The 17,981-nt window shown below is 37.2% G+C and overlaps 1 protein-coding gene across 1 annotated transcript; it reads left to right on the top strand.

Moving 5' to 3' along the window:
* Nucleotides 1–131: 131 nt before the first annotated feature.
* FBXO45 (F-box protein 45) lies at nt 132–11,889 on the top strand. Its single transcript, XM_061166911.1, has 3 exons — nt 132–532; nt 5,697–6,053; nt 10,556–11,889. The coding sequence occupies exons 1-3, from the start codon at nt 230–232 to the stop codon at nt 10,739–10,741; spliced, it is 846 nt and encodes a 281-aa protein (XP_061022894.1). The 5' UTR covers nt 132–229; the 3' UTR covers nt 10,742–11,889.
* The last annotated feature ends 6,092 nt before the right edge of the window (nt 11,890–17,981 follow it).

Here is a 17,981-nt window from a genome sequence, read left to right as displayed (position 1 = left end):
GGGAGGGGCGGGGGACGCCCGTGCAGTCGGTGCGTCTGCCCTCAGTGAGGCGGGGCGCGCGGCGGACGCCCCCGGGCAGGGGCGGGAGTGGTTTGGAGGGGCCGGGCGGTTAGCTGTGAAAGGGGCGGTGAGCGAGCTGCTCCGGTCTCAAGGCGAGGCTTGGCCTCTGGAGCAGAGACGGGGGGAAGCGGCGGCGGCGGCGGCGGCCCTCGGGCCGGCTGGTGAGGCGATGGCGGCGCCGGCCCCGGGGGCTGGGGCAGCCTCGGGCGGCGCTGGCTGTAGCGGCGGCGGTGCGGGCGCCGGCTCGGGCTCTGGGGCCGGGGGCCGGTTGCCCAGCCGGGTGCTGGAGTTGGTGTTCTCCTACCTGGAGCTGTCCGAGCTGCGGAGCTGCGCCCTGGTGTGCAAGCACTGGTACCGCTGCCTGCACGGCGATGAGAACAGCGAGGTGTGGCGGAGCCTGTGCGCCCGCAGCCTGGCAGAGGAGGCTCTGCGCACGGACATCCTCTGCAACCTGCCCAGCTACAAGGCCAAGGTGAGGGAGCCCCGCGCCACGCCGCTGCCCCCTGTCCCGCTTCTCCGCGCAGCTCTCAGCGTTTCTCAGCTAAGCTTCTGAGTCAGAAGTGCCTTTCCACCGCTCCAGTCAGTACCCTTCCTCGCCTCCCCCGCCATAAAGATCTCTCTGGGTTGAAGTTCTGCTCCTTAACCCACCCCACTTCCGTGATGCACTTTTTAAAGGATCAGATGGTTTTCCATCCTTGGTTTCCATCAGTCATTCTACTTTACACCGTCTGTCCCCTTAAAAACAGGCCATTGTTGTAGCTTTCAATACTCGAATCCTATTTTTCTCTCTGTCCTTTATTAGATCATCTCGGCTGCCTTATTTACTTAGTTTCTAAGATTTTTGATTTCACCTCACGTTTTCCAAGCTCTGATTTATAACTATGTTTTATTTTTGCCCAAGTACCTTGAATTCCCTCCGCTATGTTACAGGCTTATAAATAAGTGTGGTCCAAGGCATCCTGCTAACTTTAAAGATAAAGGCTTTGAATAGAACATCGTACCATTGGCGCCACTTAACAGTCATAATATTGCCATGTCCCACTATTACTGGCTATTGCCTTGCCAACTTTTTCATAGTTCCACCTTGCTGGTGTATCTCTTATGTTCTTTTTGTCATCCAACATGCCGTTTCCATTTTTGGTGCCTTTTAACCCCCGCTGCCAGACTCTTGTGCTTAGTCTTGCCTTCATATACAAATAAAAATGTCAAGTAGCAGATCTTGGTAGGACTGAGAGCATTCCTCAAGCAGTGTAAACAAATGGCTGTAAACTTGAGTTCAGTTTGGATGGATACAGCTATTTAGGATTGCAGTCACCAAGAGTATACATGAGAGAGGATAAAGTCTGATCTAGAATATGGTAAACATAAAAATACATTAACAGCTAAAAAAGGGAAAGCATATCTTTTTAATGCTAGACTGCCAGTGGGGCCAGAGTAAGGAGAAAATTTTTTTTCCATGTGAAATAAATGTAAAATGTATTATTCTGTAATAAAATAGGCTTCAGTTTAATAAGGTTAGGATAAGGATTACTACTTTTAAATATGTCAAATTGTTTATCTATTAAGTGAAATAACATGTTGAGTCGCCAGGACAGTTAGTAGATGCTCAGTGGATAATAATTGTAATTCATATAGTAGAGGGCAGAAGATTGTAATTTTGTCTCACTGTGCCTAATAAACATGTAGGTTTCATGACTCTTATTTAGTTTTTATTTTCCATAAAGTTTATTATTTTTACTTATTTTAAATTAAGACATTTTTGTAGTTGGCCTGTAATAGACATGTTCACATGATTCAAGATTCATGTAATAATATGTAATAAATAATGTATTCATGTGAGTTAGTGTTCAAAAGAAGCAAAATGTCTTCCTTTAGTCCTTATACCCCCACCATCCAGATTGGAGGCAGCCTATGTTACCTGTTTTTCTTTATCTTTGCAGAGGGTTATAAATTTTAATACTTTGTATGCCTTTGTACTACTTGCACTGTAGGTGTTATAGACTTGTGCATTCAGATGTTGCAGGACTTTTCTTGAATATCTTGAAGATAAAAGATTAATTCAAAAGGATATACATAGCCTAGTAGGAAAGTTCTCAGTCTAGGAGAAGAGGAAAGAAAATGTATAGAAATAGCTAGTGGTTATTAGTTAGACACTAGACGTTTAGTGAAAGAGATTCACAAGTTGAGTGAACAGTTTTAGAAGGATTGAGATTGTATTTGAGCTGAATTTTAAAGATGGGAAGAATGTGAACATTTTACTAAGAGGAAGTACCCTGAACAAAAAGCAAGATAGTGGAAAGCAGAGGATTTGAATAGTATATATTTTTATTAAAAAAAAAATGCATGTTAGGTACTATGCTCAGTTTTGCAGATGCAGTGCTGAATAAAAACACAAACGCTTATGGATGCTTTCCCATATAGCACTAATCTAGTGGGGGGAAGTGGGTATTGATCAAATAGTCACACAGTTGTAAAATTGCATTTGTGATGAGTCCTATGAAGGTTAGATCCATGGTGCTCTGAATGTCAGTAGTGGAGAATTTGACCTAAGTAGCGAGGTCAGGAAAGGCTTTGTCTGAGAAAATAATGCTGAGACCCGACCCCCCCCCCCCACCAGAAAAAAAGGATAAATAGGCCAGAGAGAGAGAGAAGAGCCTTCCAGGAGGGAACCTGGTGAGTATGAGTGACAGAAAATAATCAGTGTGACTGGACCACAGAGAGCAAAATTGAGGCAAGTTTGATAAAGATGGAAGAGGTGGACTGGAGCCAAACAAAAGGAAGCCATTTTAAATTGTAAGCAAAGGAGAGTTAGGAGTTTGGGGGTTGGTGATATGATAGTTTTCCATTTTTAAGAGGTTATTATGACTTAGGAATGAACAACCAGTTGGAGGGGAACTTTGGAAATATGTATAGTCATAATTATGTAGAACAAGAGATGGTGAGGAATTTAGGCAATAAAAGCTACAGGACTTGGCAGTAGATGTGAAATCGGGATGAGGAAGAGGGAGGTGCTCAGGATGACTTCTAGGTATCTGGCTCACATAATATAGGGATTACCTGGGCTAGATTTTGGAGGAATAACAATGAGTTCAGTTTTGGTAGCACAGAATTTACAGTGTTAAGACATCAAGAGTTTTCAGCTAGGCGTCTGTTATGGTTTGTAGGTTAGAGGGAAGGCTAAAGATATAAAATAGTTAGATTGAATTGTAGTTGGTTGTAATTGTATATGATTGTAAAGGTAAGCAGAAACTAGAGATATCATGGAGGTCTTTGACATACAGCTTCAGTCTGTAGTTTAGGCTTTGTTTTACAGCTGGAAACCACAGAAATTTGAGCAAAGGAATGACAAAGTAAGAGCTGTGCTTTAGAAAAACTAGTAGTCCATAAGATGAATTCAAGAAGGCAGGGGTTGGTTTCTATGCCAGAGGTATTCAAGACCAGAATAAGTGTATGGAGCAGAGAAGAGGATAACTGGGAGAGAAATTGCAAGAAAACAAGTCCACATAGATGGACAACTGACTGGGTGAGTTGGGATGAAGAAAAAGGAAGAGTCAAATATGATTGCCAGGGAGTGAGGGTAGCTGAGAAAAGGATAAGAACAGGCTTGGGCCAGTGTAAAACTGGAAAGCATTTGGAGTTGTCAGTCTAATTAGGATTTGACTTCTTTTTAGAAGTTCGTATTTTACATATTACCAAGTAACATTAGTTATTCCAGTCATACTTGACATCTAATTGTAATTCTCTAAATCTAAAACTTACATCCTAAACTAGAGATTGAAAGCTGTTTGCTATAATGCAAAATCCGTATTGTGTATGAGACTACATAGCAAGAACTATAGACTGTTTTTATTTGTGTATTTTCCATTTTATCTGATTTTTCACATTATCTCTACAAGATAAGGACACTTAATCCCAATAGCATTATTACATCTGTAGTATAAATAAATAACTCCTTAATATACGAAGTGTGGCATTCAAATTTCCAGTTTTTTCATAAAAATGTCAAATGTTGTATCTTTAATTTTCAGTTATATAAGCAAGATCTATCTATATAAGGTTCTCATGACAGTTGATATGTCTCTTAAGGCTGATTTTGTCTGCAGATACACCTTCCATCTCTCCCACCTCTCACCCCTGCACTTTATTTCTTGAAGAAACCCAGGTGTTTACCCTGTAGAGAGTAATCCTCAGTCTGGATTTTGCTGACTTCATTCGTATGGTTTTGCTTAACATGTTCTCTGTCCTCTGTATTTCCTGTAAAAGTTTGATAAATTTAGGTTAGATTAGATTTTTTTAAAAGATATTTTTAGCTAGAATCAAATGGTTGGGATGTGTATAGCACTTTCAGGTTGTTATAATACGAATAGATACAGAAAAAAATTAGATATACTTCAGTTTTACATACCGCTTATGAAAACATGGGACACCTGAACCAAAGAGGTTTTTTGTTTTCGTTTTAATTTGTGATCTGATGGTGTACAACAATTAAACAGTGAAGCACTCACTGACGATAAAGGGGAGGGCACACTGGATGAGGGGACTGGATGCTTGACTTATTGAGGCTCTTATGCTAACTACATGTTGACTTTTACGCCTGTGTCCTAATTCCTGAGTTTAACTAGGTAAAGGTCTTAAGGTCTTTCCTATGCTGAAATTCTATGATTCTGGAATTGATTTCTCGGGTTAACTAAAGCAATAGGTCCTAGCCTTCAACTGCTTCTGCACAGTTTGAGTAAAGAAGGGATTTTCTGAAAAACATACAGACCAAAAAGCTATAAGTTATTAAAACATGAGAAATGGTATAGTAATAACAATTTTCTTACTGTCTTTATTTTGGAAGTTTAAAAGACTAGTGATTACTGAAAATCAACTAACCTGTTAATGGTAGCTGCTGTTAATGACTATCTGTTTATAAATTTTAGTGGTTGAATTTAGATGCTATCTAGGGGATTATTTGATTTGGTAAAATAAGAGTGGTGATGTCTTAGTGTATGAGTAATACCAAGCAAGGAGGCCAGAGGATCTAAGATAGTTTGTGGTTATTAAAATTTTTCATAGCTAATGTGACTAAGTTCCCTCTTTTACTTAAAATACCGTTCTTTTTGATGACAGCATTGCCTACATGAAAGCTGTGCATATTTGAACTTTTTAATGTAAAAATATGAAATATAAACCAGAGTAGAGGAAACAACCTCCCTATACCCAACACCAAGCTTTACCAGTGGTTAACTCGTGGGCAGTCTAGTTTCATGTTTACCCTGTCCAATCTCCCACTCCACTCTTGGATATTTCAAAGCAATTCCCAAATATCATTATGTCACCCAAAAACATCTCTGTATTCTCTCTGAAATATAAGGATTTCTCTGTATATCTTTTGCTGTCTTAAGAAGTCTACTAAATTATACAGCGATTTAGGATTTTGGTCAATAATGAAACAGTTGGCAGTTTTATCTTTAATGTTGTGTAATTTATTATGTTAGTGTCTCATCCCAAAAATGAGCCATCTTTGAGAAATACTTACTGTATTACTTAAAATATATAATTTTATTGTTTAAAGACATGTACCCTAAAGTTTGGGTACTTTTTAATGTTTAAGAAAAATAAAATTCTCTTTCTCTGGTCTTTCATCTTTTCAGATACGTGCTTTCCAACATGCTTTCAGCACTAATGACTGCTCCAGGAATGTCTACATTAAGAAGAATGGCTTTACTTTACATCGAAACCCCATCGCTCAGAGCACTGATGGTGCAAGGACCAAGATTGGTTTCAGTGAGGGCCGCCATGCATGGGAAGTGTGGTGGGAGGGCCCCCTGGGCACTGTGGCAGTGATTGGAATTGCTACAAAACGAGCCCCCATGCAGTGCCAAGGTTACGTGGCATTGCTGGGCAGTGATGACCAGAGCTGGGGCTGGAATCTAGTGGACAATAATCTACTACATAATGGAGAAGTCAATGGCAGTTTTCCACAGTGCAACAATGCTCCAAAATATCAGGTGAGAAACCAAGTATTTTCTGAAAAGTGAGCCTTTGTTAAATCATGCCTTAATTTGTTTTAAATTTACAAAGTTTTATATAGCAGCATTATTTGTCTTTTTGGTAATTTTTAAATAAATAGTGTAACTGGCCTTTTTTGGCTACTGTGATTATCTTTTAGTATCTTAATATTTTTTCCTTATACATATTCAGTCTGAGCAATCTGTCTTTACTTTAAATCGGGTTGGCACACTTTTTCTGTACAGGGTCAGATAGTAAATGTTTAGACTTTGTGGTCCATACTGTCTTTCATAACTGTTTAACTCTGTTGTTTATTATTCCAGTAAAAACTTACTTATACACTGCAAGCCAGATTTGGCCCAGGAGCCATAGTTTGCCAGCTTGTACTCTAGATTATAATCTTACAACATGGCACATCTAAATTACTTTTTCTATATACCTCACCCCCACAAATGCACCTTTGTGCGAGTATATACATACTTTTTCTCTGCTACTTACCTGTGGATTGTATTCAAAGCCTCTGGAGGTGTCAACGATTTCTATAAAGATAGGCAAGTTCAGGCAAACTACTACATTTTTATTTTAATTTTTGTTTTTTGGCCCCACCACATGGCATGTAGGATGTTAGTTCCCCGACCAGGGATCAAACCTCTGCTCCCTGCAGTGGAAGCACAGAAGTTTAACCACTGGACCAAACTACTGCATTTTAAAATTCTTGTCATCTTAACCTTCAGCCATATTCATTTTATTATAGGGTCAAAATTATAGTTCCTATTTGTAAAAGCCATATGATCACCATAGATTCAGCAGAATCTAAAAAATAATAATCTGATAAATTGGAAATTTTAAAGAATTATAGATTGCGCATTTTAGAGGAACATGTGGTTTGAAAGCTCTAGCTTTAGTATTGACCTCAAGTCAAGCATAATAAAGTAGAAGAACTAAAAATATATCCCATTTCCTGAGGTATAAAAGTAGGGAAGGTTTTCTTTCATAGAATCCTTTCCTTACTGTTCTTTCAGGCTATACAGGTACACTAAGGAGAAGGACGTCTGGACTTAATAATCATTGAAGATAAAGTTCTGTCACTACCCGTGATTTTATAGTGAAAGTCCTTTATTTTTTGTTTTTCAAAGAACATACTCTATATGATTTCAGTCCTTTTAAATTTATTGAGAGATGTTTTATTCCTAGCATACGGTTTATCCTGATGAATGTCCATGTGTACTTGAATATCTTCTGTTGCTGGATGGAATAATCTATTAAAGACAATTAGGTCAAATTGGTTAACAATATTTATGTCTTCTGCTTTCTAAGTTTTTCTTCTACCTGTTCTGTCATTTACCAAGGAGTATTAAAATCTCCAACTATAATTATTGATTTATCTATACTTTCAGTTTTGTGAGTTTTTGCTTTATGTGTTTTGAAATTGTTATTATGTGCATATTTATAATTGTTATATCTACCTATGTGGCTGACTCTTTTATCATTATGAAATGACCTTTTTTTAGAAAAAATTTATTATTTATTTCTGGCTATGCTGGGTCTTCATTGCTGCACAAACATTTCTCTAGTTTCAGCGAGCAGGAGCTACTCTCTAGATGAGGTGTGTGGACTCCTCATTGCAGTGGCTTCTCTTGTACAGCACGGGCCCTAGGGTGCGTGGACTTCAGTAGTTGGGGCACGTGGGCTCAGTAGTTGCAGCTCCTGGGCTCCAGAGTACAGGCTCAATAGTTGTGGTGCACAGACTTAGTTGCTCTGCAGCATGTGGGATCTTCCAGAATCAGGGATTGATTGAACCCGTATCTCCTGCACTGGCAGGCAGATTCTTTACACTGAGCCACCAGAGAAACCCGAAATAACCTTCTTTGACTCTAGTAATATTCCTTGTGTTTATGTCTATTTTGTCTTAATGTCAGTACAGCCAGTCCAAGTTTCTTATGTTTACTATTGTCGAGTACCTCTTTCCCCTCATCCTTTTACATTTATTCTGTCTTTATAAGCAGTCTGGGGGACTCATTTTAAATATAATTATATCTTTCTTTTTATCTAACCCAATCTTTTGATTTGAGTAGTTAGTCCATTTATATTTAATGTAATTGTTGGACTGCTTGATATTCTCCTTGTCTCTGTGCCTCTGGAGCTATGTCCCTTTTTCTCTCTGTTTTTTGAATTTGTTAATTTCTGTTGTTCTATCTTTAAGTTCATAGTTTTTTTTCTTCTTGTCATTTAAGCTCCATGGTCATTGCAACACTGTTGAGTCAGGCTGTGAATTTTGGTTATTGTGCCCCTGCGCTCTAAAACTTTCATTTGGTTCATTTTATAGTTTCCATTTCTCCACTGAGATCTCTGTCTGTCTATTTATTAGTACTGTGTTTTTCTTTAGTTCTTTGTATATATTTTATAATAACTACTTTGAAGTCTTTTCCAAATCCAACATCTAGGGCCCACTTGGAGTCTGTTTCTACTGACTTCTTTTTTCTCCACGTGTATAAGTTGTACTTTCCTGCTTCTTTCCATATCCATTCATTTTTTTAACTGAAAACTGGACCTGGTAGACAATACAATAACTCTGGAATGTTTTGTTCCTTTAGAAACTGCTTTGTTCTGAAAACTGTAGGTTTTCTTGTTCTAGTAGGCAGTTAACTTGCCTGGACTGAAACTGTATATAGCAGTTAATGTCTTTGTTCGGTTTTTTTGGCTTCTAGCTGCTGCTTTTTCTGCCTGGTTCGCTGAGGGTTTTCCCTGTGTTTGTGTAATGCAGTCCTCACACAAGGATTTGGGCAGAGTTTATTTTGGGGCTCATCCTCTTTGTGGTTTTGTTGCTTCTTGTGTTCCTCTAAGTTTCTAATGGTGCTGCTATCTCTAAATTTTGTCCTCTTACACCTAAAACTTGGCCTTTCTACTCCTTGTGCTATGCGCATGCTATATGCTCAAAGATAAAGCAAACTTGAAAATTTCATGGGGAGTGGTTCTGTTTTCTTATTTTCATCTTCCATAAAATAGGGATAACTCCTAGGAGTGATGTGAGAATTAAATGAGATAATATAAAATCACTCAACAATACTCATCAGAATATTAGCTTTTTGTTTCTAATTTTTGTTGTTATCTGTGCTTTGTTTGTAAAATAGTGATGTTGGTAATTTGGAAGTTCTTAGGTCCATAAAATGGGATTAATCTGTGAGTTGGGCAGAGAGAGAGAAAAAGATATTTGTAGTTGTTTGTGATAGGAAATACAATGAAGGAAGGTCATGATAGCAGTTGGGGGATATCATAACCGGAAAGTGTTCAATTATGATTTTTGATTGAAAAGTGTTAGGACTCTCTGCCTCCAGGTATATAGATGCAACAACCTCTAACATATGCATGTTATAAGGATATAGCATGCTACTTCTTTGCTTACTTTTCCATATGTGAAAAGAACTGGATAATTGTGCTTCTATTCAGTTTAACAATCAGTGCTGCTTTTTTTTTCCTTTTTTAACAAACAGGTGTTTCAGATTAGTGGACCACAAAGTGATTGTTTAATAAGTGTATTTTGTGTCTTTAGAACCTATAGCCAGATTTGACAATTCATAATTATATAATTTCCATATTGTATGTAGAACTGCTTTGTATAATTTAATGGCTAAGTGTTTTATTATACTGTTTTTTTTTTATTTTGGTGAAATATACACAACAGTCTTTATTATTAACTATTTGTAAGTGTATAATTTATTGGCATTAAATACATTCACAGTGTTGTGCAACCATCCCCACTATGTATACCCAACATATACCCAAAACTTTTTCATCATCCCCAGCATAAACTCTGTGCCCACTGAACAATAACTCCACATTTCTTCCTCCCCCAGCCTCTGGTAACCTCTATTCAATTTTCTGTCTATGTGAATTTGAATATACCAGGTGCTTGGTATAAGTGGAATAGTATAATACTTGTATTTTTGTGTCTAGCTTATTTCTCTTAGCATAATGTTTTCAAAGTCCACTCATGTTGTAGCACATACTAAAATTTCTTTTTAAGGTTGGAAAACATTCCATTGTATGCATTTACTGTAGTAATTTGAGAAAATTTATTAATTTATTTATTTTTTGAGAAAATTTAGAGTGCCTTTTTTTGGTAAAATGTGCCAAGTTATAGGTTTTAGAGGTAACCTTCTTTAAAAAGCCCTTAAAAAGAATAAATAAAATCTTGGGACTGTTCAGAAAGAATATTAAAATTGTCAGTATTAAATATTGATCCCACACAAGTCTTAAGTTTAAAAAATACCATCAAAAAAAATAAAATTAAATTAAATTAAAATAAAAAAAGACCATCAAAACATTTGTGATGCAATTGATGTGTGTTCTTTTTCTCGATGTTTCTCCCTGACCAAATAACTTTGTTGGTTTTTCTAGATAACTTTTGAGATGCATATTCTTAATAATATTTTCAACTTGATTTCCTCTAATTATGCCTTTGATGGGTTTCTTCTAACCTTCTTTTGATGTCTGTTTGCAGATAGGAGAAAGAATTCGAGTCATCTTGGACATGGAAGATAAGACTCTAGCTTTTGAACGTGGATATGAATTCCTGGGGGTTGCCTTTAGAGGACTTCCAAAGGTCTGCTTATATCCAGCAGTTTCTGCTGTATATGGCAACACGGAAGTGACTTTGGTTTACCTTGGAAAACCTTTGGATGGATGACAGTGGCTTTCTTGGGATGAAAGACAGAGTGGAGGAGATATCTGCTTGTGGGAAGTAGAATCATGAAGTGACAGTGTCATACATGCATGCCCAAGAAACATCCTGAAAAACACATGATATTGTTAACTGGAGAAGCAACTCTACAGCAGAGATGATCTTAGTGTTTCCTCTTTCTACTGGGCCAGAAAAATCCTCAGGGTTGCAGTTGGTTGAGTGGGCAGTTGACATATGCATGTTTCAACAGATTTTGTCTCTAAGTTAGCAATGTGTTATTTCCAACTTTTAAGGTGAGATCATAGAGATGGTGTCAAAGGGATAAGATAAGGAACTAGCAAGAGTTTTTAAGTAGTGTGTGAAGAAAGATTGATCCTGTTTTACAACTGCCTGTTTTTTCTCCAGACCCTTTTTTCCAACCAGCTTGACTATTGGAAAAGTATGAAACTGGTTGGGTTTTATTTAATATTTTTAATATATTGAGAAGCATGGTCTGCCTGGACTGCACTTCTCTTAAGAGTGAGATATAAAATTGTGCAGCTATTTTAAAAGTTGTATATACAGTATGTGTGTAAAAAAAAAAAAAAAAAACTTAAAAAAAAACAGGGCAAAGGAGTTGCTTTGTTCTAGTTCAGTTTCTTAAAAACCACTACATGGTACACAATTAGAACAACATTAGGGACAGTCTGGTAACTACAAAGAAGAGGATTTTAAGAGATGTGTTGTATTGGCTCGTTTTGTATTATATTTGGCTTACAGTTTCCATAGCTGTTACAGTCTGATTTATTTTTTTAACCATCAAAATTATTGTAAATGTCCCTCATCTCCAGGCTAAGATTGAGGGAAGGCAAATCTATTTCTAATCATACATATATCAGTAATAATAATAATGTGCATCTGGTTTTATTTTTTTGACCTTCTGAGAAAGTGTCTTGTAAGAATAAAGAACATTGCCATTTGTTCTTATAGGCCTCAAATATGAAAGTTGTTAGTCACAGACCTTAAGAAAATAATGGATCAATGACCCTTTTATTTTGTAACTTTATAATGCTGTAGATATTATAATCTTTTTAAGTTCATATTGTTTACATCATGCAACAGTCTAAGCCTCAAACTTGTCATTGGGGTTGTCAAGAAAATGTTTACTCAGCCACCTGAAACAGTGCCAGCCTGAACCCAGCTTAAGAATGTTCTTAATCTCATTATAGATAATTGCCCCCATGGGACTTGAAATAAAACATCTTATGCTGGAAACTTCAGGTTGGCAATATTTTGAAGGTTTCATTGTAGAAGAGTTTAACATTAATTCCTATTCAGAATTTTTGACTAATAAATCTGATTTCACTTTTTCAAATTAATAATTCAACATACATGAACTGAAATTTTCTTTTGTTAGAAAAGAAACAGAAACAAATATCTTTCTGTATGAAAGTATAAATTGTATGGTTTCAGATACATCTTTGTGATAAGAATTGACTAAGGCAAGTGGAATCTTTGTACTTTTTAGGTTTTGCTGTATGCATATTTTGTTTTGCATCTAATAAAATTAGGGACAGCAAGCAGTTGGCTGGGGTTCTTGGGTTGCTCCTTGAGAGTTAATATTATCAGTACTCTCATGAAGCAAGGGATTTCAGTCATGAGCAATGATTTCATTTTTGCCACCTGAAAGGTGTACACAAGTATTTATTGTATATTTGGTATGTTGCTTAAAGGTGAAATCTGTAAAAGATCCTTTTTGATACCCATATCAAGGAAGAAACTTCCTAGAAACCATATTTAATACTAGAGTGAAATTATATGTTAAATGTATTAGAGAATATAGCTGCTACAGAAATGCATTTTTTTTCTTGGTGTGGAACAACTCAGTTTTGCAAAGTTTAAAATTTAACTAAAGAAGAGATCTGATTCAGGAAAAAAATATTGAACTAATTAGAAAACTAGATTGGGATATGAACAATTCCAAGAGCTTTTGCTCAGAGTTTTTTTTTATATCTTATGTTTTGTCTTATTAGTAAACATTAATTTGTAACAAAGTTTTGAAGGTGCTGAATGGAAAACAGAAACACATGGTTATTGCATATTGAACCTAGAATCAAATAATTGCCTAAATATTTAACAAAAAGCCATTCTTAGAGATTTAAATTCTTTAATATCTGATTTGCAAATTTTATAAAATGGAGGTTCTTATTTAGCATGAGCATCAGGGGAGTAAGGAGCTTTTGTTTATAACCGGGTAAATTGTTACGGATACCAATAGTAGTTGTATAGAATACTAAGATAAACTGTTACAGTGTTTGAGGAAATGGAGTCTCTTTTTCACTGCTACTGAGAGAGCACTTAAGTAGAAGACAGTTGCATCTGAATATTAAAGACAAATAATCTAAACCAGTGGTTTTCAACCTTAGCTATACTTTGGAGTCATATGCATTTTGAAAAATATTGATACTTGGGTCCCATACCCTAAGATTCTATTGTTGGTCTGGGGTATGACATGACCATAAGGATTTTAAAAAACTTCTTAGATGATTTCAGTATGTTGCCAAGGCTGAGAACCACTGATCAAAATTCACCTTAAGTTATCTCATCTGCAAAAAAAAAATCCTTGCTCCCTCCCTTCACTACCTCACAAGGATATTGAGGGTAAAGAAGAAAATAATGGGAAAGTGCTTGTGCTGTGGATAAAAAGTGCTATTGAAAGGCAAAGTTGTATTTGTTGTATTTCAACTGAAACTGTGATCGGGAAGAAATGTGTAATTGGATCTGCTCTGTTGACTTGGGAAACCAGGAGCACTCTCTTTGGTTCTTAACTTTAGTGAAGCATGCGGATGGGTAAGAAAACATTACTCTTATTCATACTATGGTCTTCTGTCATACTTGAGATAGACTGGTTTAATTATCTGGTTTCACATAGGAAAGAAGAAATATTAAGGTTTAAAGTCTGTAATGGTCAATGGCTCACAATTCATTAAAACTTTTCATACAAAGAGTTCTGTGGTTAATATATATCATTTCTTAGTTGCCATTATTTTTTCATTGTCTGACCTTTGAATGTTAAACCATTGATTTCATCTCCTTCATTCTTATTCCTGTAATTTTGAATATAGATTTGATAAGGCATGTAAAGCAATTAGGTATTGCTCAGTTGAATACTTAAAAATTGTGGTTCTATGATTAAGCATCTTCTGCCTTTTAGATATGATTTAATCAGAGAAAGAGAGTTTTGAAAATAATGGAGCCCTAACCCACATAGTAGGTATTATAATTAACTTTTTATTTATGTCCCCAAACTGCTGTTTATATAGACTGTAATGTTTACATTTTTGATCGCTTCAAAAAATGAACAGTTTGATAAGATAGAAACTTGAGTTTTAAAGATCAGTATTGAGATTACTTTCTAGAAATTAAGACCACCACAGTCAGAACCACTATAAAGCCTTCTGAGAAGGAACAGTCCGTACCCAACCCAAATGTTATTCTAGTAAGGCATTCCTCAGTTTCTCTAGCTGAATGTAATCTCTTCCTCCTTGAAATTTCCTAGTCTTTGTATTTATCTATACATAACTCATGCTGTATTACTTTATAACTTGTATAAATTTATTTATATTTATTATTTGTTGATATCTTATCTTACCTAAACACATTAAGAAAGAATCTCTGATGGACTCACATGTCATCAAACCCAGTAGGCAGGGAATTGCATATTGCATATTTGCTATAGGAAGAAAACACCTTCTCTGAATTTATAGGCTTTGCATATTGCATATTTGCTCTAGGAAGAAAACACCTTCTCTGAATTTATAGGCTATAATAACAAAAGATGGATGAGAAAAATTTTTGTATCCTGTCCAAATTTTTGTATTCTGTCCAAATCTGAGGCTTTGAAGGAAGAAATAGTGACTGTGAATGCATTTTAGCCATTCCCCTTTATTCTTGAATATTGGTAAACTCTGCTATTTAGTTCTTGGTGTAGATTTCTTATTTGTTTAGAATTAAAATTAGAATTCTGTATATTAATTTTTTGAAATTCTTCTTTGCTTTAGTTTCTTAATAAAAGTTTAAACAAACATTAACTGTTTGTGATTGCTTACATTTAAAACAAGGAATTTTTTTATACTTTGGTCAGAAAGAAAAGCAGGATACCTTCATTGCCAAATCTGTTGATGGAATTTACCTATAAATTCCATGGTTTTTAACAATGGAAGCCGCATTTCCCATTTGAAATGGAACCTAGACAGTAGGGAATAGTAATACACTAGGATCCTGTTTTGCTCTCACCTCCACCCCCAGCTAACAGTTGTTTGATAATGCAGTTGTTCTCCAAGAGTTAGGAAGGGCTGAACAAATGGCTCCTGTGATCCAAAAACTTACAAGAATCAGTTGATCATGTTGCTAAAAGTTGCCTGATGTATTATTAATAATATGTTACAATTAAAGGGTTTTAATTTGCTAAAGGAAAATTCAGTAGGTGCAGAACTTCTGTATTTATCCTTTTGTTTAGTGGGAAGAGATACCAAGAACAGCTTAACCAGTCTGTTGTCTTAATTTCTTTTATGAATCTTCCCCCAAGCCATTTGCTTTTTATTTAATGTCTTCATTAAAAAATTGTTGAGAGCAACATGTTCTATGCTTTTCAGAATATGGTTTGTTAAAAGAATTAGCCCCTCAAGATTTAAGAGTGTCATCATTCAGCTTGTGTGTATAGGATTTCACGATGAATGAGTGACTCAAGAAGCAAGAATCATTTAGGGAGTTTTTCTTAGGTCACTCTGTTGACAGTCCTTAATTTCTGTTTGTTTTTTTTTTTAAAGAAGAAAACATAAGAGAAAGATAGGGAAATCAAGTCCTGTCTATTCTGTGGTAGACACCTAGGAAGCTGTATTGTCTTTCTGCTCCTCCTTTTCTTTATAAGTGAAATGGAGGATAAAATTGAGTAATGGGAATAGTTGTGAGGTCCTATCTCCCTTGAGAAAGGCTCCTGAAATAATTTTATTAAAATGCTAATATCCAATTAGATTAATTAGAAACATTGTAGTAGAAGTAGGCCAGATATCTTTAATGTAGCTAACGTTTCATGTTTTCCAACCAATGTTCAAAAGGTCTGTTACTCATCTGTGCCCTTTGTTGGTTACCTTTACTTTTGAAAGAAAGGATACTTAGGGTATGAGGGAGTTCAATCACTCCTCTCCCCCTTTGGCAGTCCAGAGAGTGATATATGTAGTTCACAACCAAATTGTCCAGAGCTCTACCAACCCCACTAGACTTCACAACAGAGTGGACAGAGTGAGGGGAGTGTATACCTGGAGTACACTGAAAGGACCAACTACGCTTTTAAGTAGTGACTCTACCTGTGGTGTTGGAGAACACTCTTGAGAGTCCCTTGGACTGCGAGGAGATCCAACCAGTCCATCCTAAAGGAGATCAGTCCTGAGTGTTCATTGGAAGGATTGATGTTGAAGCTGAAGCTCCAATACTTTGGCCACCTGATGCAAAGAACTGACTCGTTTGAAAAGACCCTGACGCTGGGAAAGATTGAGGGCAGGAGGAGAAGGGGACGACAGAGGATGAGATGGTTGGATGGCATCACCAACTCAATGGACATGGGTTTGGGTGGATTCCGGGAGTTGGTGATGGACAGGGAGGCCTGGAGTGCTGTGGTTCATGCGGTCACAATGAATCGGACACAACTGAGCGACTGAACTGAACTGAACCACCAAGTAAAGGCTGGTACGGTTATTTGGTTTTAACTCATGGCTTACATCTCTGTGTAACAATTGCTGGACTTCAGATTTTACAAGTGCCTCTTTTAAAATGTTTTGAGGAGCTCAGTAATGCTTTATCATCTTGGTTTTAAGTCCAGAACACTGAAATAATACGGGAGTCACGAGCTCTGAGTCCTGGCAGTCCTGCTTGCTGTGACATGATTCTGGAGCAGATTTCTTTCCTTTAGGGCTGTTTCCTTACGTGCTTCAGTGATGAGGTTGACCTAGCTCAATGGTTCTCACTTTGGGATGTTCAGTAGAATCACCTGTTGTTGTTTCATCACTAAATCGTGTTCGATTCTTTTGCAACCCATGAACTGTAACCCACCAGGCTCTTCTGTCCATGCGATTTCCTAGGTACCTGGGAAGCTTTTAATTTTTTGAACAACTTTATTGAGATATAATTGACATACAGTAAGCTACACTTATTTCAAGTGTGCACTTTGACAGAGGTATACACCCATCACCATCAAGATAATATATACCTGGGAAACTTCTAAATGATAAGATGCCCAAGTAAATTAGATGGACAAGGGATGCACTCAGGTATCAATATCACTAGATTTTTTTGTTATTGTTGCTCAGTCGTTCAGTCTTGTCTGACTCTTTGTGACCCCACGGACTGCAGCACACTAGGCTTCCCTGTCCTTCACTATCTCCCAGAGCTTGCTCAAACTCATGTCCATTGAGTCAGTGATGCCATCCAACCATCTTGTCCTCTGTCATCCCCCTGCTTTTTCTTTAGTTCCTAGGTAATTCTCCCCTGACTAGAAATCACCACTCAGGACTGACTTTTTTCTTTTGTTTGTTTGTTTATTTTTGGTTGTGCTGGGTCTTTGTTGTTGCCTTTCCTTGTTGCTGGGTCTTTGTTGTTGTTGGCTTTCTCTAGTTGCAGTGAGCAGGAGCTACCCTTCCTGGTGCACAGACCTCTCATTGCCGTGGCTTCTACTGTTGTGGGGCACAGGCTCTAGGGTGCACAGGCTTTAGTAGTTGCACCTCACAGGCTCAGTAGATGAGTCTCATGGGCTCTAGATCACGCAGGTTCATAGTTGAGCACAGGCTTAGTTGCTTCATGACATGTGGAATTTTCCTAGACCAGGGATTGAACCCATGTCGCTTGCATTGTCAGGTGGATTCTTATCTGTACCACCATGGAAGTCTGCAACCAACTTTGGAAGAAACTGAGAGTGGTGGCAAAATCTCTTTTATGACCAGGAAAAAATATATAATTTATATGATATAGTTTTTGTTTATATAATTTATGTAGTATGCATGTGTGCATGCTAAGTCATTTCAGTCATGTCCAACTTGTGATCCCATGAATTGTGTAGCCCACCAGGCTCCTCTGTCTATGGGATTATCAGGCAAGAATACTGGAGTGGGTTGCCATGCCCTCCAGGGGATCTTCCCAACCCAGGGATTGAACTCGTGTCTTCTGTATTGCAGGCAGATTCTTTACCACTGAGCCACTGGAGAAGCCCTTATGT

The sequence above is a fragment of the Dama dama genome, chromosome 19, assembly GCF_033118175.1.
Source record: "Dama dama isolate Ldn47 chromosome 19, ASM3311817v1, whole genome shotgun sequence".
Lineage (NCBI taxonomy): Eukaryota > Metazoa > Chordata > Mammalia > Artiodactyla > Cervidae > Dama > Dama dama.
The sequence above is the reverse complement of the archived record's forward strand: the minus strand, read 5'-3'. Positions and strand labels throughout refer to the sequence as shown.